The 19894-nt window shown below is 37.0% G+C and overlaps 2 protein-coding genes across 18 annotated transcripts in view; one reads left to right on the top strand and one right to left on the bottom strand.

The window, feature by feature from the left end:
- Window positions 1–19894, bottom strand: part of NBEA (neurobeachin) — a 630595-nt gene that overhangs the window by 610502 nt on the left and 199 nt on the right. For 5 of the 6 annotated variants that reach the window (XM_079902590.1, XM_079902583.1, XM_079902584.1 and 2 more), the window contains exon 1: window positions 18896–19436. The exons of the other annotated variant lie outside the window; for it this stretch is intronic. In XM_079902590.1, the coding sequence (XP_079758716.1) occupies window positions 18896–19201 (306 nt within the window). In that variant the 5' untranslated portion in view covers window positions 19202–19436. Of the gene's footprint in view, window positions 1–18895; window positions 19437–19894 lie in introns of those variants that run through there. 6 annotated transcript variants of the gene reach the window in all.
- Window positions 19695–19894, top strand: part of LOC307176463 (uncharacterized protein) — a 496599-nt gene continuing 496399 nt past the window's right edge. For all 12 annotated transcript variants that reach the window (XR_013824767.1, XR_013824768.1, XR_013824769.1 and 9 more), the window contains exon 1: window positions 19695–19868. Coding sequence is in view for 3 of the 12 variants with exons in the window: in XM_079902602.1 (XP_079758728.1) it covers window positions 19705–19868 (164 nt within the window). In the remaining 9 variants the exon portion in view is untranslated. The remainder of the gene's footprint in view (window positions 19869–19894) is intronic.

Raw genomic sequence — 19894 nt, 5'->3', positions numbered from 1 at the left:
TTAGATAGTTTCAAGAGAGGGGATGGCCAATGAAAGTCCAAGCATGTGAGTAGAGGCCTGGAGATTGAATTCAGTTATGTGGCCAGTGATTAAATCAATCATCCTACATAATGAAGACTCCATAAAAACTCTTGAACAATGAGGTTCAGGAAGCTTCCGGGTTAGTGAATGCATTGATGTGTTTCTGAGCACAGAAAAGGCACGGAAGCTATGTGTGCCCACTCCAATACCTTGGCTGTTCCTCAGTTGTATCCTTTACAATAAAACTAATTGTCAGTATGGTGCTTTCCTGAGTTCTGTGAGTCATTCTAGCAAATTACCGAACCTGAGGGGTTGCTGTCACCCAGGCAGAAATTCAGATAGCCCCACTTGCAGCTGGCATCTGAAATGGAGGCAGTCTTGTGGGACTGAGCCCTTAACTTGTGGTGTTTGGGCTAACTCCAGGTAGTTAGTGTTAGAACTGCACTGAATTCTAGGACACCTAACTGGTGCCAGAGAATTAGTGTTGGAAAATCATGTATTTTCTTTTAAGTACTGGTTATGGCTGCCTTCCTACTACAACTGCAGAACTGAGTAGTTGTGATAGACACCATATGGCCCAAAAGCCTAAAATACTTGGATCTTTATAGAAAAAGTTTGCCTACTCCTGTTCTACATAATTAGTTTCTCAAAGTCTCCTCGTTCAACATTTTTGGTCCATATCACTATTCCATTTATACATTTACTTGTATATAGTTGTTCAAGTTGATCCTTGAACAACTGTGCAGGTCCACTAATACATGGGAATTTTTCAATAAATACTATATAGTATTACATGATCTGCAGTTGGTTAAATCCTCAGATGTGGAACTGTGGATATGGAGGGCTGACTGTAAAGTTATATGCAATTTTTGAGTGCTTGGGGTCTGGGCAACCCTAACCCCCATATTGTTCAAGGGTCAATTGTATTTATTTGTCTATCTCCCCTAGAAGATTACTACTTATAAACAAAAAACAGTTTCATTAATCATTCTATCTTTAGAACCAACTTCTTGGCATATGGTTGACTGAAGTTTAATAAAAACATCTATTCCAAAAACAAGCTTCTTAAAGCATGTTTCTATCCCAGCGTAGCTTATCGTCAACTTTAGTATCAGGTCTATGTTCTAGTTCTTAAAAAAAAAAAGGAAAAAATACTATTTAAAATCATAAAGTAATAGCATGTTAAAGCCTGAAAGGACCACATGTGTCATCTAACCCAATCCTTATTTTCAGTCAGGCAAAGTAAGGTCTGTAACACGTAAACGACTTGCCCAACTAATTAGTAACAAAGACAAGATTAGACTCCAAGTCCAAAATCAATATTCTTTTCACTAACAGTAGCAAACCTTTCTAACACCACAAATGAAAAATAACACAACTAAAACTAAGCTTTGAGGGTACCCCAAAAGTACCTTCCATTCAAGCTACTCAGAGTACCAGCCAATGAGAAGGCAACTGAATCAGAACATGAATTAACACACTGCTTCCTTCATCAAGAAAGTCTTGCTATGGGGGAAAAAAGTTATTTGAAATAAACAGTGTGTTTATTGACAAAATTATTTATATTCTGGCACAAGCTCCTTATCTCCTCTTAGACCAACAAACACTTCACAAATATGCAAACCTGATCTGTGGACCACATTTTGAATAGCAATGTGCTAAATGAACATTCTGTATAGTAGCAGAAACTTACTACTATAATGAACTGTCATATATGTAATTCATATATACAGTTCCCACTTAAGAGGAATAAAAGGGAAAATAACATCTTTTTCTCAGATACATATGAACAGACACATATGAAGTATATATAGAGGGATATATCGACAAAAGATATAGATAAATAGACACATAGATACAAAGAAAGAGAGAGAGAAGCAGAGGCTTGGAGAGATGAAATATTGATACTTGATACTCAAGGTCACAAACCAAAGAAAAGGCAGAGCCAGGATATGAATTCAAATTAGTTGTCCCACAACAGCCAAGCTCTTTACAGAAAACCAGGATACAAAAACTGACTTGACTGAAATAGCATTTACGCATTAATTTATAAATCTAAAAACAGAGTCGAAGACATTAGTTCATTGTTATAAAAGTCCTAAAAGAATCAGGTACAAGATGGAGCAAGAATTAGCGCCCACTAATAATACACTTCACCACTGAACAGGCTGTCCTCTGTGACCAATCCTATTGTTTCAGGATAGAACAACCACAACTACTGAAAGAGTATGACAACACTAGTCTACCTAATCAGATCAACTTACATGGAATGAACATTTTGCTTTGCTCATGTCTCTTTTTTGCCAAAATGTCGTGCTCCACATTGCCCAAAGTCCTTAGCTACAAATTCACAAACTCTCACTTTTCTCAAGTGTTAAATGGGGATAGAAATGCCTCTGTCATGGAGTTATTGTATTAATTGAGAATACTATATTTCCTTTATTCTAAGGAATATTTTTCACATTTTAACATTTCTGAAATCAACATATAACTCGTAACTGATGTGTACATTTAATGTAGTTGTGTTTCTTCTTCCCTCACCAAGAGCTGTTATTATATCAGTAACAGTCAACAGCCTAGCAGCACATCTAACAAAAACTTATAATTACTATTTTTTTTTTATTATATTTGGTACAAACAAGCATCAGATGATCCTGGTTTGTTTTGGAAACGGCTGCATTATAGAACTTTTCTCTATACACTTATATACAAATATATACATGTTTAATGCATTATTTTTATTTCTCATCTACCTACACTTTGTTGTCTAGAGACCTTGACTTTGCCAACTGCAGTTTTGCCAACCACATTACATTTCAAGAATGTGATTCCTGAGGGTGCTGGGAAACCGATATATTTACAAGGTGCTAATAGAGCACAAAAATGGAAATGCTTAACTGCCTCAAAACTCTCTTTGTGTTAGAGAAGGATCAATAGTAGAGATAGAAGCTTAAGCTAAGTCCAAAAGTACAGACAGGAATTTGCCAGAAGGAAAGCTCACTCCTAGAAAGACATTACTACTTTATAATGTGCTGACTTAAAGTTCCAGAGCTGGAATGCCCTTACTCCACCCTGTCTACTCAGCAAACCCCTGCTCCCCTTGGAAGCCAATTTCAATAGAATCCTCCACCTTGAAGTCTTTCCTGACTCCTGCAAATAGTTCATTACTTCCTCCTCTGTGATACTGTACTCTAATACATACTTTTACTCACGGTCACAAGAGGGAAAAAAAGGCAGAGCCAGAATCTGAATTCAGATTAGTCATTCCACAAAAGCCTGATCACATAATTTAGTATTTTTTTTTTCTAATTTACACAGTGGTTTCTGTTTCTAGAATTCGAAATCCTTAAAGAAAAGAATCATCTTTCCAATCTCACTCTTTCCCCAGGTTTGATCATACTATCCCTAGGTATGGGCACTTCAGCTCCTAACAATTACCTATAAATAAAAGTATGTTTAAATTAACCTCCCTCTCATCTCCATCAAGTATGATTATTATTGCTATTATTAAAGGAGAATGAAGATCTCAATTTTCTACAAACACTGCAGCAGATATAAAACTGTAATTAGCTGAGGAAAAAAGTAAAAACTGCTTGGACTTAAAGTGACACCAGTAAACATGTAATACCTTTCAATACATATACGAAGGCAAATGAGAATACAAATACGAGGGAGACAAGAAGGAAAAAGTACAAGAAAGGAAAAAGATAAAATATTTCAAAGTAAGAAAGTATCCTTACATCCTTAGCATAATGGAAAATATTAAGTCAGTAACTTCTCTGCTGCCTAGGTTTCCGTATCTGAAAACAAGATAATCTTCGAAATCTTACCAAGATAAGCATTAGCATTGCAGAATTCTAGTATTCTAGTATTCAATTCAGAGTCTTATTTAAAATATGGCACTCCTGATAATTAATACTGAAATTAGCAACCTAAATACAATAGGGGACTCTTATTCCGATAAAACAAGTAAATCTTCACAAAGTATATATATTCTGCTCTCTATATAAAGGTAAGGTTAGTTCTCAATTTCTGGTTTTGGTAAACAGGACATACATGCATTTCCAGAAAGTGTATTTTCACATAAAATTTTTAACAGTTAACTCACAAAAAGCAGTTGTTTATTCCATTAAGAAACCATCTAGCAAATTTTATAAGCAAAACATGTTAGAAATAACAGCACTTCATCCAACTCCTACAAAACAACTACATTTTATTCTATTTCTTCAACTCTGTAGCAATGCTTACAATTTGCCTTCCAAAGTATCTGCTGACAATAAAGTGCATTTTAATTTGTTGCAATATTGATTTCCATGAATTATTTAGGCAACTTTTACCAGGGCAGGGAGAACACGGTTTTCCCCAATGATACGTGGTTTTTAAATTGTTGCCATTAAGTCAATGCACTAGTTAGGATGTTTACTGACACTTAACAGGAAAACCCACAATATAAGTGGCTCAAACAATATAAAGATTATGTATATATGTGTCTGTAAGTGTAAGTATATACAGTATATGAATATGCAGTATATATACACATGCATAAGCAGACATATTAAAAGAGAGCATGCTAGAATATCTATTAGTTTCTTTCTATACTTACAATGGTTCATCTACTTTTGAGACGTCCCCTATAAATCAGTGCTGTCCAATAAAAATATAATGCAAGCCATGTTATGTAATTTAAAATTTTCTATTAGCCACATTAAAAGAAAAATATAAAAGAAAATAGGTGAAATTAATTTATATTTCATTTAACCCAACATATCTAAAATATGATTTCAGCATGTAATAAATATTTTTAAATTACTAATGTGATACTTTTCTATACCAGCTCTTCAAAATCAAGTGCACATTTTATGCTTATGGAACATTTCAAGTGCTCACTAGCCACATGTGGCTAGTAGCTACTCTGTGACTGCACAGCTCTAGACAGATCTAGCCATCTTCCAAAACTCAATTCAAACATCACCACTTTTATGAAGCCCTCCCTTGACTCCCTTGGTACATTTCTCCCCTCAGTGTTGCCCACTATTCCCTAATTTATTTCTATCATAGAATTCACACATTTCATTGCCTGTATTTTTGACTCCCTGCAGTGCTAAAAATTCCAGGGCAGGGATTGTGTCTTGATCATTGTACCCTCAGTGTTTAGCATCACACATGGTGTGAGGATTCTAAAAATATCTGTGGAATAAAATGGTTATGTGGTCATATGTGGCATTAGGATGAAAATAAGTATATATATTCAGACCCAACAGATCAGTATTTAAATAGTGGAGGGGGCAAGGGGAAGGAGGAAGAAGAAGTAACCATGAACAAAAGAACTAGAAAACCTGCAAATTAAATATAGTGACAATTAGACAATTAGAAAGTGACAATTAAGTCAACTGTAAAATTACATAATTCAGTAACAGTGCATATTAAACATGCATAGCTGACTATCATTATATAAAGCAAAACTTTCTAGTTTTTCTTCAAGAATAAACTACTTTAATAGAGTCCCTCTTTAACAACTAATAACATGTGCCACAAATGTGATACATCTAATTATTAAATGTTATTCTCATAAATTACCTCTCCATTAATATATACCTTTATTCCTCTTACATACAAAGATATCAAGTTTGGGCTCTAAGATACAGAATGCATTATCATATTGATCCAAAACCCCAAGCACTCTTTCACCAGAAATGAAATCTCTGTTGTAAATGTCTATATCCCATATTTTCTAAGCAGGTCATCTTTAATTTATTTCAGAGTTTGGCAGCATAATTTTTCAATGTAATTGGGTGCAGCTGTCATTGTGAATGACAGTTTGTCATGCAGTAACTAAAATACATTAGTTTACCTTTCAGAGTGTAGATCACTAATCAGGTTAAACGTTATTTCTAGAATTTAAAAAGCCCAACATAATTAATGAAAAAAAAACAGCAAATCTGACTAAAATCTATTTGCTCAACATACTTTCGATAAAAGTACCTAAATGAGTATTTTCACAAAGAAAAATGCTTCTTCACAGCTACTCCACCCACCCCTAAAATAAGTCAGTCAGTCATCCTAAAAACGAATGCTTTTTATCCTAAAGCCCAGGATGAAAAAATGTTAATGGTTCAAAACAACTCCAAGACCACTCAGGCAAGCTGGTTGAACTGTGACCAATTAGTGTAGTCAGTCCCTGTGTGGTACTAATGAGACCAAAAAAATGGGTTACATTTCCATTTGAATCTAAACTTAGTATAGTCAATGGCTAAAAGACTGCAACTACAATCCCACCCAATTAGGGCCTGCTGTCTGCCAGGGGGATGACTTCAACAATAATAGCAATGAAACAAGCATGTGAACAGATTAACACCCAGAAGAAAGAAAAAACACAAAATTGACGCCTTAGCATATTTTATTCATAGGAACAGATACTCCAAAGAAACTACAGCGTGAAAAGTCATACTTTAAAGATGAATCATTAAATCTCAACTTTTAAAAATCATGAAAGTAAATATACTATTTTATAAATAGTTGCTGCACTATTACATATAATATTATTTGACCTAGCGTCTAACATTTTTTTCTGGAACATTCTTTGAAATTTTGTAATGCTGCTAATGGAAAAACTATAATTTGATTTGCAGAAAGGAAAAACCACTGTCCTTTAGGGGGTGGGAGGGAACAGGATTTCCTTACAGAGGAAGAAGCTGAACAAAACAGTACTAATACTAGACCAGCTAAGAGAAAAAAGGCTTCTTAATGGTGATCCTGATACTGAACTGCATCAGGCCCACTTGAAGTTCCTTGTAGACTTTAGAAAACCATTAACTCTACTTTGATAAAATGTTACTGTTAAGAATTCTGATTTTATAAGGCTGAAAAAATTAAAAATAACTTTCAACACCCTTAGTTTTCCTTTCATCTCTTCCTCCACCTTTACTCTTAATCATGAACCACAAATACCTACACAAACAGAACTCCTCAAATAACTCAATGAATACATTTTATCACCTAATACATTTTATCACCTCCCCTGTGCTTGAAAGACCTTAAAAAAAAGTAAGCCAATGAACACTCATGGAATGAAAAAAAAAAAAAAAAATGGGGTGGGACTTCTACAAGAAGAAATAAAGCTAATCTGATGTGGTTTGTAGTTAATGTTAGTGGACACAGCCATGGAAAGACTCCCTCATGACCCGTGTCCCTCTGTGTGGAAAGGTTTTCCACTCCTGCCCTTTATATGCGGGGAAACAGTTACTTGTCCTTCAAGATCCAATCCAAAGTCACTTAACCAATGATACCTTCCCAGATTCCTCCAAGCAAAGGTAGTGGAACCATTAATGTTTCCATAGCATTTTGTTTAAATCTTTGTAATATCACTTTTTGCCAATGGAATTTGTCTGATTTTTCTTCTTTTTCCTGTACTGAACCTCAAGTTACTGAAGGTAGGGACCATGAAATTCCTTTTTATATTCCCAATGAGAATCTTGACTCTGGCAATAGAACACTAGGTTAGGATTACTCAGTAACTTATTTAATCATCACTTTAAGTGTTCTGAGTGTGCCTGAGTTAAAAGAAAGAAAAAAAAAAAAAAAAAAGGTATGCTTCTCCGTGAGAGTTATGACCCCAAATGGGCTGAGGCAAACTGGAACTCCAGGCACCAAGATAAAGTGGAAAAACAAAAACAAAACAAAAAAAACCCACTGGACTAAGAGGGAATCTAAGTGATAATTCGAATTCTGTGAAAACCTGCAGGATCTTAACCCAACTGGTTCTTTCCTCACCTATGCAAGTGATAAGAGTCAGGCTATTCACCACATCTGAAGACCCTAGGACTCCTCATATACATATATACAAACACATCAAAATATCTCTATCCACCCCCTTCCTCAAAAAAATAAAAACTGAAATGTTAAGGAAGAGGCAAACACAGAAATTAAAAGAACCAGAATAGTCTGAGAAGACAAGATTTGTAACTAAGCCAGAAGTGACAAAAACAAGCAAAATATATAAAATGTGAAAAAAAAAATCCTCTTTCAAAACAAGTTCACTAAGCAGCACAAAATTCTAGATTCTATGTTAAGTACTCAGGATACCAAGGTGAATAAGACAACATTCTAATCTCAAGGGATTCAGAGTCTCTAGGGTGGTCTGACAAGTAAACAAATAATTAAAATAGGACAGGCAATCTGAACTATGCTAAATCTGAACTATGTACGAAGTGTTATGGGAGAGCACAGAATGGGAGGAAGAGCTGTTAGGGGGAGATCAGAGAAGGCATCACTTAAGTGGGGGACAACAGCTGATTCTTGAAACACGAACAGGAGTTCTTTAGACAAAAAAAGGAAGACATGATAACTTGAAAAATGCAATGATTATTCAGCAAGTAACAGTCAAGACAGCATAATAAAAGAAAATTCTTCCACTGATGACTCATATCTCATAAGCTTTAAAAATAATTTAAATACTTAATTTAAATTTGAGGACTTTTAAAGGGGAATCAAGTTATAGAAAATAAATACAAATCAAGTACAATAATTTTATGACATTTTATAATAAAATATTGCTGATATAATTAGAGCTGAAAATACTTCTCCTCTTTTAAAATACCAGACTTAGTTTAACCTAGAAAGACAATGACTATTTTTATTTCATTGAAGATTTTATATTGCAGGTCAAGATGATAAAATAAGATAATGCATACTGTATGCTTAACATAGCGCTTGACTTGTAAAGATTAAAGAACAACAAACCTAGGAACAGAACATCTAGCTCTGAGTCTACTTTCTGCTTTGCAACCTTGGACAAGCCCCTTCATTTCAGCCGTGGTTTACTTATTATATTAAAGTAGACCCACATTTATTTCAAAGGGGCTGGTAGAGGATTTTAAAAACATACGGTATGTTATCAACCCCAATTCTATAAATGCCAATTCCTTCCCCACACATGAAAAGTTTTTAAAAAACACTGGAAATACTCATATACCATCTTTAAATCAGCTACAAGTTATTTCTTTCAGAAAATGGAAGTAGTTGCTAAAGAGAAATATATCTAGACATTTAACACTTCCATAAAATTTTCTATTAAACAATGTTTGCTCTACTTCAGTGAACTGAAAGAAGAATCACAATTATTGGAAATTATATCACCTAGACTCTAGTTAACTCATTTGTTCTATCCAAGCAAACATGGTATGTGTGGTGGTGCATCTGATTAACACTAAAACATAACACATCTACTTTTTCTACATAAAATAAATATATCAATGTATACTATTTTTTTCTTGTTCAGAGTAATATCTAAAACACCCACACTTTGCCTAGTGAAAAGGTATACGAATGAAAGCTAGTTACCATTTATAATACTGTATCACCATTCCCCAAAACTCTAAAATTAATACTTCACAATATAGGCTGTTAGATCACTTTGTGTACAAATCCATCAAACTGTCCTGCATTCATTTTTATTTCCTGTGATCAGCAAGTCCTGAGTCCTCTATGGGCAGCATTCTCTACCACAGAATCAGCTCACTGATGCTGGCTGGACCCGACCCTCCCTTTCCAGCATCATCTCTTCATATAATGCAAGCCTTTGGGATAATTTCTAAGCAGCTACATTTTGTTCAATAATGGAGAAGATTATAGCCTTTGAATCTGAAGGCCTGAGTCCTAGCCCTGGTACTTAATACCTGGATAACCTTGTCTAATACTTCACATTTCCTGCAGTCTTAGTTTCCACATCTGTAGAGAAGGAATGGCATCTGAAAAGGGAGTTATTCTGAGGATTAGTTAACACAGCACAATTTTGCAAGTACACTGGAAACAGTTAAGAGCTATTAAAATATACACTAATATAATTTTCTAAAACAACTGATCACAAAATAGTTTTCGGTCCCCTAACTTGCCTCTTATGTTTGTAACTCAAGTAGTTTTCTAAATATTTAAGCTAATACTCCAAGAGGGAGGTATTATTTACCCAGGATCACCCTTCATGGCCTAGTATACATCCAGATGTGAAATTCAGCCACGTCAAGGAAGGAAGAGACAGAAGGAGTTCTAGGCAAAGGAAGCTGTGTCACCTCACGCCTATTCGTTCCCCAACTTCCCATTAGGAAAAATTACCCCAGACGCTGTTAAAGACTATGCGGGATTCAAAACAGACCCCCTATGTTTCATTAGAAGGTGGACACCTGAGATTCCTTCTCTGACAGGTTCACCAGCTCAGGTAATCCAAGCTAAAACAGAACTCAGTTTTAGTTAGATCATTATTTTCTTTCTATGATCATATGGTCATCAGGCTCAAGATAAGAACAAAAAATAACAATAGTAAAAAAATAAAAATAAAAAAATAACAATAGTAAATACTATACAAAGTTAGCTTTGTACCAAGCACTTTATATATATTAATTCATTTAATCTGTACAACTTTATGAGGTAACTCCTTTACACATAAGGAAACTGAGGCACATAAAGTGTGAATGGCTGTATAATATTTCATAATATAGATATAAAATTACATAACCTTTTCCTAATGTGAAAATATAGGTTATTGCTAATTTTTTATATCATTAAACTACATTTAACCCTCATACTTGTCCACAGGTAATTTTTTCTTAGCCTAAAGAACTAAGGATTAATGACAAGAACCTCTTTAAACTTCTTGACGCATATTGGGAAAATGTTACTCAGAACAGCTGTACCATTTTACATGCCCAACAATGTCATTTAAGATTATTTTAGCATGCTGATAAAACACTGGTAATTTTCCTTTTAATCATTTGTTTTTCAGGGTGTCTCAGTATTACCTTATGTTCTTATTTAGTGAAGATGAATTTTCGTAATAATTAGCAATGTCTCTTTCTTCTTTCTTGAAATGCATCAAGCCCTTTGCCAAATTATTTTTCTTATGATTTGTCCTATGATACTTAATACCTAAAGTTTTTTTAAAATTTTAATTCTAAATATTAGTTAGGAATCACTGGAGTGCAACAAATAGAAACCTGATTCAAACTGGCTTAAGCAAAACAAGAAATGTATTAGCTTAATGCACTGAAAAGCCTGGCAGTATAAGTGACTTGAAAGGCTCCAAAGATGTCATCGGTAATCTCTTGGTTCTTGGTGCCTCTGTGATAGCTCTATCCTCGAGCATACTCTGCCTTCATGGTAGCACAGTGACAGTCAAATCTAGACTTACATTCTAACATCTTAGCAACTCCAGTGATGAGTATCTTTTACTTTCTCCAGCAGAATGAAAGGAGTTATCAAGCTTTCGCAGATGTACAGGTAGATATTTAACCAATATCTGTTACTGATGGGCCAAGTACAGTTTCTATTCCTGGTCCAGGAAAGCAGAAAGGAGTCCAGGGAAACCCCAAACCATATAAACCAAGAATCAAGAAGAGATGACTCCTCAATCAAAAAATTCAGAACTGTTAACAGCAGAAGGAATGGACGCTATGCAGCCAAAACCAAAAGAAATCTACAACATTCTAGCCCTCGGCTACCCAGCCACCTTATACATTCACTTCTTTCCATATATATAACTTCTTAAATATCCATGTTTAACAATGTTACTATCTTAACCACAACAGAAAATGCACTCATCACTTCACCATGGGTCTGGGAGGCAGGGAGGAAAACAAAGACAATGTCAAGTTACTGGATCCAGCTACAAGTCTGAAATCTTTATGCTATTAGTATTATTCTTGGTCAGTTCCAAACATGCATTTTTTCATGGTACCTCATAATCTGACAATATATATCTATGTAATAAATTTAACTATCCTCCGTTAATCAATATACAATGGCAAAAGAAAATAATAATAATAATAATGCCCACTTAGAAGAGTGGAGAAGATAAATATGGAGGAAATAATCAAGAGGACGTGACTGTCAGCTGACCCATGAGCTGGATCTGGGCAATCAGAGGCTCCTCATCCCCTCCCCGTCCTTAGAATATATACTCTGCCTACTGTTCCCACAGTGGGAACGCTTCCAAGGAAATAGCCTCGAGAGCAAGGTGTTGTTGAAACCATCTGGATGGTATATGTGACTGAACTTAGTTAAGGCCTCTGTAGTTTAACTTTTAAGATTCTGGCAGGCAGGTGTAGAGACCACTCGTCTTGCGGCTGCCCAAGACAAGCCTCATAAGCTCCCCTGCTTAATAAACCTGCCAGCTACCAATCTGGAGTGGTCTGCCTCTTTTCTTCAGTCTCTCCTTGCCCTCTGTGCACGGGGACCAGTTTGCAAATCAACAGTAAACAAACCATGGTCACTAATTCAAACCACAGTCCATATACTACTGGTCAGAGTAGCAAGAATTGCCTGTTACGGGAATGGAGTCTCTTGGTCAACCAATCTGGATGCACTTATTATATCTTATTATATATCTGAGATATGCACTATCTCAGAAGACCTCACTTGTCCATTATCCTCTATGGCCTCAGATTTTCCTTCTAGCAGCTGTACTGCTTTAGCAACCCACTTCCTCTTACTGAGGCTTATAACTGCCTTAGAAGTAAAAAGAACACAGGTCTTTGTTTACCAGGCTTGAGGTTGCCCTGGAAATAGTTTCCCTAAAAGCTCAGAAAGCTTTTGGTCAATTTATTTCAGTCAACTGGTTGAACTAGTAACCAAAGCCAGAGATCTTGTCAAGATACCAACCTACCTTTTAAATTTCATAGCAATATTCAGTCTCATAGCAATAGGCCTTCACATTACTCATCCCTTAAAACACTCTGCTTAATGACTTCCCTTGAAGCAATGTGAAATAATAAGCTGGATGAGGAGGCACAGCTATTCTATCACTTGTTCCCTGGTTGCATCCTCTTTTAAAACTCTTTAGTAACTGGATTGTTATTTTGGTCAGGAGGTTGGGAGTATAATGCATGAGGTGCTTGAGAGAAGCTTGTAAAACAGAACGTTACCTGGCTTTAAACTCCTGTCTTTCCTTTTACCAATTTTAGCATGGGGTAAAAAAACACACACACACACACACACACACACACACACACAAAATTGGGCTTTCCAATCCTCATGGTTCTTGATTTTCTGATTCTCTTGTATGGTAGCTACAGGCAGAAAAGGCCTCTCTTACTTGGAAGGACAATATTTTCTCCCCTCTGTGCTCTCAAGCATTCCAGCTTGGACCAAAGCAAACTCCTTTCTTATAAGGCAAGAAGTGGACAACACACTTGAGGATCCCTAAAGTTCCAATTTTAGTAGCTCCATGGGCAAAGACAACCTAGGTGACAATCGAAACAGCTGTCCCATAATTCCTTTTAAGGAATTTCTAGGGGAAAGCAGTCCTTACTGCCTTGCACTCCATTTCAACATTCAAGGTCTGTTCCTACAATACCCCACTTCCAGTTACTAATGTCTATGCTAGTAAGAATTCCTTCTATTTACAAGTGACAAAAATCCAATTTAAACTGACTTAAAGCTAATAACAATAATAAATTCTAAAAGAGAGAATTTAATGGTTAGAAGATAATAACCACAGACACAGAGAACTCCAAGTGCTCAAGAAGAATCAAGAATATATTTATCTCTCTTGGTTTCACACTTGGTCAAATTCTAATACAGGTACCTACAGCTATAGGATGAGTCTACCAGCTCAACATCCCCAACAGGAAGAGTTCCCAAGTCCTGTGACTCACCCTGTGTCTCCCCTCAGGTTAAATGCTCATCCCTGAACCAATCATGGTGATTCTGGACATGTCTGGGTTATACACCAGCCCACCTGAACCCACCTGAACCGGCTGAACTAAGAATGGACGATGAGTGGTTCATTAAAGGAAAATTGAGGTACTATTACCAAAAAGGGGAAATGTATGCAAGACAGGCAGAAACAAGAAATGCCCACTATTCCTAGTAACATGACAACTGGCTACATTTTTTTTTTTAATTTCTATTCAATGCCATATATATTATTCTTTGTTTAAAATAATGTGATCTTAGTTACATGTATATATACTTGACATACATATATTGAAAAATAATTAACAGATTCTTATTCCAAGATGTCAGTTCAAAATAATATTTACATATATAGTAATGCCTACATAGAGAACATCATACATATTCAACAAATATTTCTAATTATAAGAATAGGCAATACATTAACTTTACAGGAGTCTAATTTATTTCAAGATCTTGGGTCTGGACCCTACTGTTGAACAGAATTTCAGAAACTTGTCCTCTACTGCCTAATAATGGTGTCCTGCATACTCAAAATGCACTTACTTTATCCAAGAGCCAGAAATACAAAAAATAAATATACATAATATAGGCTTTTGCTCTCACAGAGTTCACAGCATAGGAGTGGAAACATGTATAAATAACTAAATACTATACACAATACTAGACAATGATAGGTATATCTTTGTATAAGGAGATATGCTGATATTGCACAAAATATCAGAAGTACAGGCAATAAATGAAAAATCTATGAAACTAACTGATGCAAAATAGTATTAAAGTAAATAGTCAAAAATGTGGATGACTGAATTGTATAATACTGCTACATCGGTGATCCAAAATGGGAGCTGATTTTGCTGGAACCAATGAATTTCTTGACACTGTGTTTGAAAAATATATAGCAAAAGATGAGGGAACCTTGAGATACATTTAATTAGCCACATAGTATTTGCCAAAAACTGACTAGCAATATAAAAAATACTTACTTAAAATTAATATAACTTGATAACAGACTTGTTATAGAATATATGCTGCTTAATGTCATTTATGACTAAATTAATACTTTTGAGGAAAACCTCAGAACTCCTTAAGGTATTGAAACTTCCAGTATTTACATATGTACTCAATTTAATTTTCAATACCTGATAACAAGAATAAAATATAATTCAAATTAATATGTAAAGACTTACATGTCAACCTAAATTAAAATGTAGGAAATTCTCTTTTAATATAAATAAATGTGGTTTTATTAATATTAAGGACTTAATATTAAGGACTTCATGATTCAAAATGCAACCACATATTTTTAGAGTAAATTTAGTTCAAAAACATATCTTTTGTTTGTGAAATTTAAAATATCTTGAAAATATAATTTTAAAGATGTTTATATCCAGCTGCAAGTGAAAAAAACTCTAAGGAAGAAAAGTTACTGTCACATTCAAGTATAGAAGAATAACTTTCAAATTTCCTTTGAACAATAATACCATGATCCATATGTCAAGAGAAGAGAGGCCCTTAGCCCACAAAGTCCCCTCAAAGTATCTTGTTATGCTTTTAATACAATATACAGTATGCCACTTAGAACATAAAAAAATAAAATTATCAGAGGAAATATTTTCTACAGCTAAAGATACACTAATATATTGCACAATTTGTGAAAAAATAACTGCAAATTAAATGTTATACATTTATACTACCTAAGAGAGCTATTCAAAAAAGTCCTACTGTCAATTCTTTAAGTAAATATTAATCCTTTATTTTACCTTTTCTAAAAATAAGTTTATATTAAAATCTGTGATAAGAAGACATGTTCATGTTATAAACAAAGAACATATTATGTATACATAGAATTTACTTCAAGGAAGGAAAAACTTTATATAAACATATGTTAAGTGTGTTTACAAAGGAAGCAATGGATTAAGTAGTATGCTTGCTTTATAACTGAAACAACCAACAAAGTTCCTTTTCTACAGTTAAATGCTCTTTTACTGCCACATTAAATAATACCTCCCAAAGCCAAAATTTGTTGATCAGTTTTTTTCATCGGTAAAGCTACAATGCAAAATCCTTGACAATACACTCTCACTGTAACCTATTTACAAACTAACTTACTCATCTTCCTGATCTTGTCCACCTTGTATTTGAATGTTTCAAGTCAACTATAATATCATTGTACAAATACGTTCATCTACAATGGAAATTACTCATTTTATTTCTCATTCCATGGTGATTCTTCAACAAACTCCCACAATCCACCTAATAGTGGAAATGGACCTCTACCTTTGGCAAAAGAAAAAAGCCCCAAAATTACAACCATGGCTGTGTTAAAGGAGTCCTGTATTTTAATGCATACTTCAACTTTACTCTGCAAAACTTTTAATTCTTTGGGCAAGACATGTGAGAAACCTAACAACCAAGTATCAGTATTCTCATCATATAAAGAAAAATAACATACAAAAAAAAAAGGAAAAAAAAATATTCTGACAAAGGTGACTGAGACAGGATTTTGTTTAAGGTAGAAACCATTTTGTTTTGAAGTTTCATTAGTTCTTCCTTTCTTTTCTGTCATAGAAATCACTGTGATAAATATTTCACTATTCCACCTACTTTTTAATTTAATGTTTTAAATTAAGACTGAAAACTGAAAAAACTCATTTTAGAGATTAATATTAGCGGCTTCCAACCTTTAGCAAGCCACTGAGTGCCCTAAATGGATTTTACTGATTTACTCATTAAATAAATAGAATTAAGTTTTGATAATTATTTTTTAAATGCCTATGATCTCCAAATATTTTCTCAATCAACTTAAATTTTCACATGACATTTTCATCATGAGTATATTGGAAAGATAAAGCACTAAACCTACCATTCAAGAAATACTACACTGCAAATGACTAATGTGTATTCCACAATCAATATAATTAACAACTTAATAGTAAATAGCTCCTTTTGTCATTCTTTTCCCAAAAGTTTCCATTTAAAGATCAATTGTACTCTTTAAGTACGTACAAAGAAATTTTAAACATAACTTTCTTTATGCCAAAAATAAAAATGTCTTTGCAATGCAGTTACAATGTCTTAAATGGATTTGGGGATATACCATGTCAGTATTACCTTATTTCTGATTACTCTAATAAAGCTTAACGGTAAAGTTAATCTTTAAAATAATGTTTGCATGTTGAGACTTCATGCCAGATTTTCACTGCACTGAAGAGAATTGAATTTCTTTTTTACCTCAAAAGAAATATTTCACTTCCTTTCTTAACCTACTGTATATCTATAGAACCCCATCTGTTAAGAACTGATCCAGCATACGTTGCTACTGCTGCAGAGTCCAAACTGGTTACACATTCAAATCAGTTTCCAGCTTGTGGGAGCCCCTATTGCCTCTTATCACGTTAAAATGTATTAAGTAAGCATACAAATACTTATTAAAAATAACCTAATATCACACCATCTAAGGTAAAAATGGTATTGGAAATCTGGAAAACTGTAAAAAAAAAAAAAACCTTTAAATGTTTCCTTTTAAATTTACATAAATACGGTACCTGATAACCTACTAACATATTTTGAGATTTCATCTCATTAAAAAAAAAAAAGGGCAAGTACTGACCTCCTATTTGCAGCTGGTTATAATTAAAACACCCAAGAAAACAATATTTCTATTAGTGTCTTAAAAAGAATTTGGTTATACCAACGCAGTGACAGCCCCCCAAACTTACACTGACTTTTTGTGATTTGTTTGATAGGTACACAGAAGTACAAAGAGGTGTTTGGTATTTAAACAGGCATAAATCTAACAAAGAAAAGTCAAATATTCTCTTATCTTTGACGTGACACCCCAGCAAAACAAACAACAAAAAAAAACAGCTTTAACTCTTCTGTGAATTTAAGAGGTACAGAAACCAAAGACATTATCTAATCCCTGTCCCTGTCTCAGGGCACCACTGCTGTAGCTGCAGCTTTCTTTCAGTTTTCCAATAGATCAAATAAAAATAATTGCTTAGCTGAAAATTCTGACTGCATGGGTGTGATAAAATCTCCTTGCAAGCAAATTTTTATATTCCTGTGACTCCACACCAAATACAATAGCCAACTGATTGCTCTTGATTTAAGCTTGCCTTCGAAAACCCAACCTTACAGTTTGTCAAAGACTAGGTATTGCAGAGGAAACTGTTTAAAAAGCTTTGCTGCAGCAAAAACTGCACTTACAAGGCATTAAAACATGAATTAATCTTAAATGAACTAGTCTTATTATCCGAAATCTATGATTCTCCTCTCTTTATTTCCTCCCCATGTCTTCCCCTGACATCTTGAACGCTTCTTAGCCTCTCCGTAGATAGATATCGCAAAACATTAAGTCATACACAGTTCTGCAGTAACTCTTTCTTATCACGAAGGATACCAAAACCTAGGGTTGAATTTAACACCTTTCCTCTAATCTTTATCCACATGCCATGCTCTCTGAAGGCAACCACAGAAATCAACCTGTATGATTTGGTGTCCTCACATTTTAACATCTGATGTGCACAAAAATTACTTAAGAGGTCAGCATATTCAGGGCAATATTACAAAGAAAGGAAGGCTACCTAAAAAGAGATTGGGGTGGGGGGGGATACAGCCACAACACTCTCCAACATAGCCTCGTAATATATTTAAAGGCAGATGCAAAACTGCATCATTTTTCCTCCTCAATGGAAAACATCACCTCCCAGCTGCTCAAGTTGGACTTAATGCACTTCTCGCATTTCAGCAGCACCGGGGAATTTAGGCTCCAGGGGCAAGGCTTCCATCCTCAGAGAGCCACACCACGGACAATTAAGAGTGTCGGAGAAAGAACCCCAGAGAAAAGGAGGCCTTCCGCTCCCCCTAACTAAACTCTCAAGTCAACCCAAAACCTGCACGGCAAGGAACAATTGACGACTCATAGTCATGAGAAGTGATAATAAGCGGTGTTAAGTTGGGCTCTGCGCTCAGGTGGCAGGAGAGGACCGGAGGAGAGCAGGGAGGTGGCGTGGCTTGGGCAGCGCGCAGGCAGGTCACCCGCTAAGCAATACCCGCCGGACGATCTGGGCTCGCAGGGACGCGCTGCGTGTGTGACCAGGGGGGTGGTGGAGGGGTTGGAGCCAGCGTTTGGGAAGGGAGGCCATGGGGGCTGGGAGGCAGATGGCGAGCACGCCTTTTCCCTTACCAGGTTGAGCACCGTCTCTACGATGTCCCTGTTGCTGACCTCTCCGACCTGTATGAGTCCAATCAACACTGCGAATTTCATCCGGATGTTGCGGATCGGCACCGAAGGGTTAATCATCCCCGCGGGCAGCACCACCGAGCCGGAGCCGGACGCCCCTCTCAGCTCCCCCATCCCGCTGCCGCCACCACCGCTACCCCCGCCGCCGCCGCCGCCGCCGCCGCTGCCTCCGCCTCCGGCCCCGACGGCGATGAGCCCCACGGGTTGAGGCTCGAGCCCCGGGCCCGGGCCCGGCTTCTCGCTCGCCATTTGCCCCCCTCCTGAGGAGAATGAAAGAGCCGTGGCGCTGCCTCCGCCGGTACCGTTATACCTGCCTCGGCCCCCGCCCCCCGGCCGTCGCCTCGGAGCCCCAGCATCCACCAGCGCCGCGGCGCCGGGCCCGCTCCCCGCGTGCGCCTCAGCCCGGCCCTTTCCGGCGCCCTCCCCGGCGGAGGCGGAGGGTTATTCTCAAGCTTATTCCCGGCGGCGGCGGCGCCGCTAACCGCTGCCCGGCGAGCGGCAGTGCCCGCCCAGCAGCTGTGCCGCTGGGGCCGCCGCTGCCTCCTCTCGCTCCCCCTCCCGGTCCGTCCGGCCCGGCCCGCCCCCCGCGGAGATGCTGCCGCCGCTCCGAAAAGCCCTGAGGCGTGAGCAGCTGGCTGCGGCGCTGGCCGGTGCTGAAGCTCAGGCTGTGGCCGATGCTCCTAACGCCGCTGCCGCCACCGCTACGGGCGCCACTGTTGTTGTGAAGCCCCGACGCCGCCGCTCACTCCGCCATGTTGCCGCCCCCTGCCTGCGGTACCGGCCACTGCGCCTGCGCAGAGCCTCCGGGGGGCGGAACCCTCGTGCACCCCCTCTTTTGCCCTGCCCTCCTTCTCCTTCCACCCACCCAGCCCGACACCCCTCGTCCCTCCCCCAACCACCCTGAACGGATAGACAGGTGAGCAGGTGCATGGGGACCGCTGC

Source organism: Stenella coeruleoalba (assembly GCF_951394435.1).
Source record: "Stenella coeruleoalba genome assembly, chromosome: 18".
NCBI classification, from domain to species: Eukaryota; Metazoa; Chordata; class Mammalia; order Artiodactyla; family Delphinidae; genus Stenella; species Stenella coeruleoalba.
The sequence above is the reverse complement of the archived record's forward strand: the minus strand, read 5'-3'. Positions and strand labels throughout refer to the sequence as shown.